The sequence below is a fragment of the Pelecanus crispus genome, chromosome 9 (genome assembly GCF_030463565.1).
Source record: "Pelecanus crispus isolate bPelCri1 chromosome 9, bPelCri1.pri, whole genome shotgun sequence".
NCBI lineage: Eukaryota > Metazoa > Chordata > Aves > Pelecaniformes > Pelecanidae > Pelecanus > Pelecanus crispus.
In genome coordinates this window covers 37,246,804-37,255,679 of record NC_134651.1, presented here as the reverse complement: position 1 = coordinate 37,255,679, position 8,876 = coordinate 37,246,804, and the positions used below count along the sequence as shown (strand labels likewise).

Genomic DNA, 8,876 nt, shown 5'->3' with positions numbered 1-8,876 from the left:
CCGCTCCTGTCCCTGCCTGCCCTCCTGCTGTCCCCACGGCCCTTGCAGTCCCCGTGTCTGCTCTGGGGCCCTGGTTAGGGGATGCCCGGCAGATGTGGACACCCAAAAAACCCTGGGCAACAGCCCTAGAAGGGTGTGCCAGCCCTATGCAGGAAGGTGCCAGCCCTGCAGCTGAGGGTCCACCATGCACATTTGGGGCTCAGCCCCTGCCCTCATCAGGCCCCACGGGGTGATACCCAGGTGGCATCACTGCCAGCAGGAGCCCCTTGCCACCAGCTGTTCTGTCACGCCGGGAGACTTTGGCATGCCCCATAGGAGCGTTTCCCTGTGGGACAAGGTGGCCTGGGCCCGGCAGGGAGCTGCTGTCCCTGCTGTCCCCTGCCCCTGGGGAGCACCGGCCGGGATGCCGGCAGCCATCTCCACTCCCGCTCTTGGGGTCCCGTTTCAAATAACCCAAACCCAAGCCGTTCCGCACCTGAACGCGGGCATTGCGGGAGGGATGGTGTCCCCATTTGGGCACGTTTCTGCCAGTGAGGCAGGAACATGGGGTCCCGCTGGCACTGGGCTGTGGTGTCCTCCTGCCCTGGCCATGGGGTCCCCTTGCCACAGCCCCCAGGTGCAGCCGCAGTGCAGAGCCAGGGAGCAGAAATGCCATTAAATCTCTGATGGGTTTAAGGGCGCAGGGGACATGGTGACATGTCCCCGTATCCCCCCCCGGAGCTGCTCGGTGCCCCGGGCCGTGTGGAGGGACACAGGTGACAGTGGGGGGCACGAAGCTGCTTGCTTGAGGATGCCGGGGCAGGGACACGGGCACGGTCTGGGGTGGCTGCCGGCGGGGCGAGGGGCCAGCCGCGGCGGCGGAGGGGTGCTGGGGGCAGCGGCACGAACAGCCCGGCCCAGCCCCCCGAGAGAGTGACGGGGAGAGACAACATGGCCGCCGGCGGCGGACTACGAATCCCAGGAGGCTTCGCGGGGCGGCGGCCGGGGCGGTGCGTGTGTGACGGAAAGGGCGGGGCACGCGACGGAAGGGGCGCGGCGCGTCCCTGTAGCAACGGCGGCGGCCGGCATGGCCAAGCAGTACGACATGGTGGAGTGCCCCTTCTGCGATGAGGTCTCCAAGTACGAGAAGCTCGCCAAGATCGGGCAGGGCACTTTCGGGTGAGCGTCCAGTCGGCCCCGGCCCGCCCTGGGCCCGGCCCCGGCCCTCCCCGGCCCTCTCCGGCCTACCCCGCCCTACCGCGCCCTCGGGCCTGCTGCCCGGGCCCGGCCCCCTCAGCCCCGCGGCCCGCCCGCCCCGGGCCTGAGTGCCCCTCGCTTGGATGTCCTTTCCCCAGGCAACCCCCTGGCCCCGGGGAATCGGCCTGGCCCCTGAGTCCTCTTTTCCCCACCCCGAGGCCCCGCTCTGTCCCAGGCTCCGGCCGAGGAGGGTTACCCTGGAGACAGTCAGGGCGGGGACCCACAACTTTGCCCAAACCGTGCAACCTTGCCCAAAATCCTCATGGGGCTGTGGCAGCTCTGGGCTGGCTCAGCCAGTCCTGAGGGCCTTTGATCCAAACGGGACATGGCTGGGCCGGTCAGTGGCTCAGCACAGAGCTGTCTGTGTGGCAGCTGTCTGGATGGTGCTCTTGTGTGTGTCTGGTTTGGTCTTGTCCCTGGTCAGGAACATCTGGCTGTTTTCTTTCTTCCTTGTGCTGCTCACGGATTTTCCCTGTCTGTTTTTACAGGGAAGTTTTCAAAGCCAAACATCGTCAGACGGGCAAGAAAGTAGCGCTGAAGAAAGTGTTGATGGAAAATGAGAAGGAGGGGGTAAGTGTGGGAGTGTGCCTGGGCTGTTTGGGAAGGCCTGGATTGGGGGGTTCATAGGTGAAAGCTAATCTTTGGGACGGCAGAGATGCGTTTTCACTCTGTTCTTTAACAATAGTTACTGCAATAATGTGCCAGATCTTGAACCTGTAAGGGTGTGGACAGGATCCCACCCCTGTGGCCTTTTTCATTTCCTACTGATACTGCGATAATATTGGGTCTTGTGGTTGCCCTACCAAAGTGTACGACCTGTTATCACCTTCTCAGCTGCACAGGCACACAGCAGCAGTGTGGTGCAGTAGCTGTGTGGTGACCGAGCCGTGTGGGACAGCTGCTGGGAGGTGACACTGCCCTCGCATTCCTCCTCCTGTGCAAAACCCCATCGCTCCCAGCGCAGGGCTCTACACTGGCTGTTGTTCATGGAGGAATTGGGTAATGTGTGAAAGGCATATGCTCGGGGGTGTGCAGAGATGGGACAAACTGAGGAGAGAGTAACAGTGTAAACGGTGGAGGCAGCAGCAGGGGAGGCTGCTCTGCAGCTCAACCCGGGCTGTACCGTTTCCTGTTACAAATGTGCAAGGTGAGAAGAGGAGGGAGGGGTGTCTGCGTGCAGGTCTCGGCCCCAGCCAAACACCTCTCTCTTATGGCAGAATCTCACCAATGATCGCCTGATGGCACATTTTGGCAATCCCGGTATTGGTATTCTTTTTTAAAGCTCTGGTTGCCCTTCAGTGACGTGTCATGGTGCTGCTCGAGCAGGTCCCCTGCCAAGCTGCTGTGGTCACATCTCTCCTGCTCTCTAGGCAGGGGTGGCCTGGTCTCCTGCGTTCCTAATCTCTGTGCTCTATTTCTCCTTTCCAGTTCCCCATCACAGCCTTGCGAGAGATTAAAATCCTCCAGCTGCTCAAACATGAGAACGTGGTGAACCTCATTGAAATCTGCAGGACCAAAGGTAGCTTGCGGCGGTCTCTTGTGCTGGCTCTCGGTTTTCTTTCTGCCCTTCTTCGCCACAGAGCAGGCTGGTGTTTTGTGCTGGGAGTGGGGTCTCTAAGCTGAGCACGGGTCTCTGTTCCTGCCTGTGATGTGGGGTGATGGTACACTCATCTTGGAAAACAGTTTCTAAATGAGTTAGGACATTGCTGCAGCCTGGCTGGAAAAAGCTGTTGCCAATCCTGCTAAGACATGCCTGTGCTGTGGCGGTGAATCCTGCCCGTGTTGGAAAACTCCTGTCTGAGAGGTTTTAAATAAACCTGTGCCAGAGAGACTTTGAAACAGAGGGTTCTCAGCCTGGAGCTGATCTCGTGGCTGTGCGCAGCCGGTTCCCTGTCAGGAGCTGGAACCATCTCTCACAGTTGGCTTATGACGGTTCGTGGCAGCTCCGAGCTGATGACACAGCTCCAGCTGGAGACTCGCTCGCCATCTCTGTCTGTGGGTGACAGTCACCGCTCGTGCTGTGAGGGCTGGGACTCCGCACAGGGCGGTTCTGAGCCGCGCTTCCACCTCACGCAGCGTGCCTCTGCTGCGTGACTGACGTTCTCAGTGCACCTGGCCTGGCTCTGTTTCTAGTGAAACTGCTTTAAAACGTTTGCTAGTTTTTATATAGCATTCTCTTATATGGATTTGTACTGGAAAACCAGTTCTGAAAATGACAGCTGATCTTAAAGCCTGCCATTCTCTAGTCAGTCATTTCTGTTAAATAAAAACGAAAGTGGCACATGGTGGTGGTGTTTTTAAAAAAGTACAGTCACTGAACTGGTAGAAATCCCTGGCCTAGGACTGAGAACTTGAAGTTACTCCAGTACTCCACTGTGTGTAGATTATTGTCTGAACAGGTAGGAGTAGAAACACTGACAAGAAGTTAATTTTTAATTCATTGTGTGATTAAACAAGTTGTGATGATTGCATGTCTGGCATACCTAAGGTAAATATTTTTGAAGATGTGTCAGTTGTTTGGGTTTTGATTGAATTCCTGTTTTCATATGAATCTACCTTGACCTCAGTTGCCAGTAAAGTAGAAATGTTGTATTTACTGTTCTCAAACTTGGAGCTTTTCTCTTTTTGCATTGGAAAGGTGCAGTAAGGACCATATCTGCATAAAGAACTGCAAACCTAGTTGTGCAGGCACCCTCCTGGCTGGCAGAGGAGAGTGGTGTGTTTCTGTGGGGGCTGAGCTTAGCCCTCATTTTCCGGTTGGAGTTGCTCATCAGCAGGTTTTGCTAATTACAGCTGATGAAAATCAGCCTTTCTTTTTAATAACGTTTTGCATGTGTGCTCTAGGAACAAGATTGAAATCGATTGCTTCATTTGAGGTTTTCTATTGTTGACTTTAAATTGCAGTTGGAGTTTTAAATCACTTTGATCCGCATCAGTCCGTTTTTGTAGATGCTGTTTGAGGTTGTGGAAAACCTCACTTTCTAATGCTGTATTAGACAGATTTTTCTCTGTTTCTGCATTTTCCCTGGGGCTGTCTTTGCGGGTGCCTTCTCTTATCGCTGATGCAATCAGCGATAGTGCTCAGCTGGCAGCTAGCGGTATGTTCACCTACTGGCCACAGCTTGCAGGGAGGAAACACCACAGCCGGTAGGTGCATAGAACAGCACAAAACGAAGCTTTCAAAGATTTTCATGCCCTTTTCTTGCCTGTCTGATGACATTCACTACTCTGATCCTCATCTCATTCTTCCATTGCTAGCTGTGCTGTCTTAGTGTCCCTTTATGAAGGATCTAGAGGCCTGCAGGCTGTCTCTGGTTCTCTGTGTTCCTGTGCCCTGAGGTTTTGTCTAGTGAGTGCTGTACGAGCAGCAGGGTGGCTGGAGGTCAGGAGTTGCTGTGATGGGGCTAAGGGTCCCTCGCTGACAGTTCCTCCTTGTCTCTCCCATAGCCTCTCCGTACAACCGCTGCAAGGGCAGTATCTACCTTGTGTTTGACTTCTGCGAGCACGACCTGGCTGGCCTTCTCAGCAATGCCCACGTCAAGTTCACGCTCTCAGAGATCAAGAAAGTTATGCAGATGCTATTGAATGGACTTTACTACATCCACAGGAACAAGGTAATGGGCCAGATCCGTGCTGTGCCCTGCGGCCACCCTGCTCTCCGTGGCCTTGCAAGGAGCGGGTGTCTTAGCACAGACTGGAGGGAATTCCTTCCTTGTCCTTGACCTCCGGAGTCTGAGTGCCCTGCTGGCACCAGGTGCCCCAGGAGGGTACCTTAATGGCTTAACCTTTTGATGTCTGTCCTCCTACAGATCTTACATCGAGACATGAAAGCTGCAAATGTCCTGATCACACGGGACGGAGTCCTGAAGCTTGCAGACTTTGGGCTGGCTCGAGCTTTCAGCCTGGCTAAGAACAGCCAGCCGAACCGCTATACCAATCGGGTGGTGACTCTGTGGTATCGGCCACCAGAGCTGCTCCTAGGTAGGAGGTGATGGGCTCTGCCGGCTTCTCTGCCCTTCTCGTGCCCCTGGGTGACTAACACGGCGTCTCCGTTTAGGGGAGCGGGACTACGGTCCCCCCATTGACCTCTGGGGTGGAGGCTGCATCATGGCAGAGATGTGGACCCGCAGCCCCATCATGCAGGGGAACACAGAGCAGCACCAGCTCACCCTCATCAGCCAGCTCTGTGGATCCATCACGCCGGAGGTGAGGGCGAGAGCGTGGGCGAGCTGTGGAAGGTGGAAGGAGAGCTGCAAAGTGGGTGGTGTGGGCAGTGTCTGGGACTGGGCACTCCTGGGCCTCTTCCCTGCCCTGTGTGCTGGCTGCTCCGTGTTCCTGGCACTGGAGCGTGTCTGCTGCTGGCAAGGAGGCTGGGGAAGCTCCTGAAAATGCTACTTGCCTCCTGGGAGCCAAGTGCACAGTGGGACACTGTGCTTTCCTTGCTGCTCTGTGTAAACTACAGCTGTCGTGTTACTTGTGCTCAACCTCCTAAGGGGAAGATGGTGGACTTGGCCTCCCAGACCTCCTTCGGGAGGGGCAAGTCATGTCCTTGTTTTTGAGTGCAGAGAGGATGCTGGCTGCTCCGAGTGTGAAAGAACAGAACATTACATGTAGGAATCTGTTCTGGTCTGTGTTTGGAGGTTGTCTCGCAGATAAACACCCTCTGAATTTCTGCTTAAAGAAGAGCTTTTTTTGGTTTGTGTTGAGGTGTTTGTCTTAGGTGCTTTGCACTGGTCACCTTGAAAAGCCTCTTGAATTCTGGCTTGTGATTTGTGGCATCGGCTGCGCCCTGGTGTGAGCACTCAGCCCTTTCTCAGCTCCTTATTCGATGGCACCTGGTCCTGCCCTCTTGTGGGAGATGGAGCTGAGGGATCTCTTGGCTGGGGCTGCAGTCTCGGGGGCGCAATAAGCAGGCAGTTGTGCAGGCAGCTGCAGAGGCCTCATGCCTCTGTTACAGACATTATGTACCTATGTTGAAGGCACTTTCTTTTGTATATAAATACCTGCTGTGGTCTCTCCCAGACCAGGGTTGAGGTAAGTGCTGGTGACTGCAGCAGGCTTTGCTTTCTAAGGATAAAAGGTACCACGTACCTCCGGGTTGTTATTTAGCAATAAGTTTTGTCATTTTAACTTTCTGGATGTTGTAGCCAGCCTGAGCCGTGTTCTCTAGTAACTCTTTTGTGGGAGAACCAGAAATCCTGGAGCACCCTGCGTGCCATTCCTACACCACGTGTCCTGACTTGTCCATGTGTCTACAGGCTTTAGTGCACTCTTTAGTGCCTCCTTCATGCTGTGGGAACAAGGTCTGCTGGCTTGGAGGTTATAAAATAGTATTATTCTCTTGGCAGACCTTGCCCCGGTTTGCCTGGGGGCGTTAGCATCCAAAATAGCTTGGCCTCTCCTCTCTGTAACTATTTCTTCCCAACCCTCCCTTCCTGCCCTTTCCCAGGTTTGGCCGAATGTGGATAAATATGAGCTGTACCAGAAGCTGGATCTCCCCAAGGGCCAGAAGCGCAAGGTGAAGGATCGCCTGAAAGCCTATGTTAAAGACCCCTATGCACTTGACCTCATTGACAAGCTGCTGGTGCTGGATCCTGCCCAACGGATTGACAGCGATGACGCGCTGAACCACGACTTCTTCTGGTCAGATCCCATGCCTTCGGACCTCAAAAACATGCTGTCCACCCACAACCAGTCCATGTTCGAGTACCTGGCCCCACCGCGCAGGAGGGGTGGGCACATGCCCCAGCAGCCGGCTAACCAGGGCAGGAACCCGACCGCCACCAACCAGACAGAATTCGACAGGGTGTTTTGAGCGGGGGCTTCCCCAGCGGGGTCCCGGCTGGGCTACTCCGCTGGTTGCATTGAGCGGGGATGTCCTGGTGAGGTCTTTCCGTCTGGGAAAGGACTTTCTTCAAGGTGAAGTGCCTGCTGGCTTTAACTGAGCTCTGCCGTCTCCTCTCCTCATGCAGCAGCTCAGCCACTGCGGAGCTGCGGGACTGGGGAGGTAACACCTGCGAGCCCGGGGTTGTTTTCCTGCAGCTTTGGCACAGAGCCTGTGTCCCCCCTGCAACAGTCTGTATTGGTTACATTAATCTTGCGGACTGATCTTTATGGACCTGGTGATGGAGAAGGTGGCTCTGTCAGTGCTGGGACTCTTGGCAAACGGTGCTGGGACTGGCAGGACTGGGAGTAGCTGCCCTGGACCAAACTGGGCCCTGCTGGGAGATGTCTCAGCTCTCTCTGTTGGTTGTAGCTCCTGCGCGGCGTATCCTTTGAACACTGAAGCGTTGATGTAGGACGAGGCAAGAGCTTCTGAGTAATGCAGAGGTGTCCTGGGGAAGGCAGAGTCACTCTAGACAGCATGACTAACTCTTACTGGAGCTTGGGCTCTAGCCTATAAAGGGGCTTACTGGGCAAACTGGAGGGGTGGCTGGCAGAGCTGGTTGCTCCATACAGCCAGGATTTACAGTGGGAATCATTGGTCTCTGTAACAGCAAGCGGCATCCGTGCTTTCTTCACTGCAAACTGCAATTAGGAGTCTTGTTGGACACACCCAGCCTGCTGCGTGCTTCCCCCGTAGCGCTGGCTGTGGCAGGAGTTTGGATGGAGAAGGGAGCTGCGAGTGCTGGCCTCAGCCTGGGGTGAGACCTGCTGTCTGTGGGGATTTCACGATGGCGTGGCAGTGCTGGGAATGCTGTGCTGGGAGCAGGGTGAGTCTTTAAACACTCGCATGTCCACTCTTCTCTCCTGGAGCTCTTTGCACAAGTCTAGAGCAAGACTGCTGCCTTCCCCAGACACAGCGACCAGCCCGATGCACCATGACGGTGCACGCACACCTTCTGCCAGAACCTGTTGGGACCGAGTTGCGCAGAGCGAGTGCTCCTTCACAGCCCGCTGCGGTGGAGCCGCTTGCTGAACACTTTGTCTTCCACGGCTGTCAGCTGCAGCTGGCTGTCTTCTCAGTGAGCCCAATGGATCCCAAGACTTTCAAACAAATGACGTGTACAACATGCAGCGGGTGATAACCTTTGGCATTTGATAGGTTGTCCGTTAACTAGCCTAATGGCAAAAGCCACGTTGGTAGCAGAAGGCCTCAGGGGAGGAAGCGGTGGTGAGCGGCACCGTTCTCAGGACAGAAAGTGAGGATGATAAAGGACGTGTACAAGGTAAATCTCACTTGATGTGGGGCTCTGAAACAGTGTCCGGTTGGGGGGACTTGGTTTCTTTGGAAAAAAAATGCAGTTGGGTGCAAGCAATAAGCCAGTTGACTTACGCCAGTTGTGAATAAACACAATCCTGTCCCAAATGGCTGGTTTTAACCTTGTGTCAGTCTTTTGCCTAAGCGGAGAAAGCAGCCAGAGTGCTGTAAAACAGCCCCTCTGTGATCTGTGAGGAGAGCTGCCCACGTTTGGGTTCAGACAGCGTCAAGTCCCCTTGCTGCTGCTCCCCTCCTGGGGGTCCCTGGCTCTGTCTGCCCCGGTGCCGTTAACGGGAGGGAGGCTCAGTGCAATTAGCGCTGCGGTTGATTAACGCAGCAGCACGGGTGTCGTGAGCAGAGGAGGCGTCGGGGGCAGCTTTGGTGGCACCGGGTGAGGCCCATTCTGCGGTGCCTGCCTGGCTGGGGACCGCAGAGGCCT

At 55.6% G+C, this 8,876-nt stretch overlaps 1 protein-coding gene across 1 annotated transcript; it reads left to right on the top strand.

Moving 5' to 3' along the window:
* The first annotated feature begins 1,044 nt into the window (after nt 1-1,044).
* On the top strand, nt 1,045-8,523 carry CDK9 (cyclin dependent kinase 9). Its single transcript, XM_075715999.1, has 7 exons — nt 1,045-1,158; nt 1,725-1,806; nt 2,665-2,755; nt 4,684-4,850; nt 5,046-5,217; nt 5,294-5,442; nt 6,686-8,523. Exons 1-7 carry the CDS (start codon nt 1,067-1,069, stop codon nt 7,049-7,051), a joined length of 1,119 nt encoding a protein of 372 aa, XP_075572114.1. The 5' UTR covers nt 1,045-1,066; the 3' UTR covers nt 7,052-8,523.
* The last annotated feature ends 353 nt before the right edge of the window (nt 8,524-8,876 follow it).

Coding starts and splice junctions, on each gene's coding strand:
- CDK9 (XM_075715999.1), top strand. CDS start 1,067: ATGGCCAAGCAGTACGACATGGTGGAGTGCCCCTTCTGCGATGAGGTC. Junction 1,807..2,664: donor TGGAAAATGAGAAGGAGGGG/GTAAGTGTGGGA, acceptor TCTCCTTTCCAG/TTCCCCATCACAGCCTTGCG. Junction 5,443..6,685: donor GTGGATCCATCACGCCGGAG/GTGAGGGCGAGA, acceptor GCCCTTTCCCAG/GTTTGGCCGAATGTGGATAA.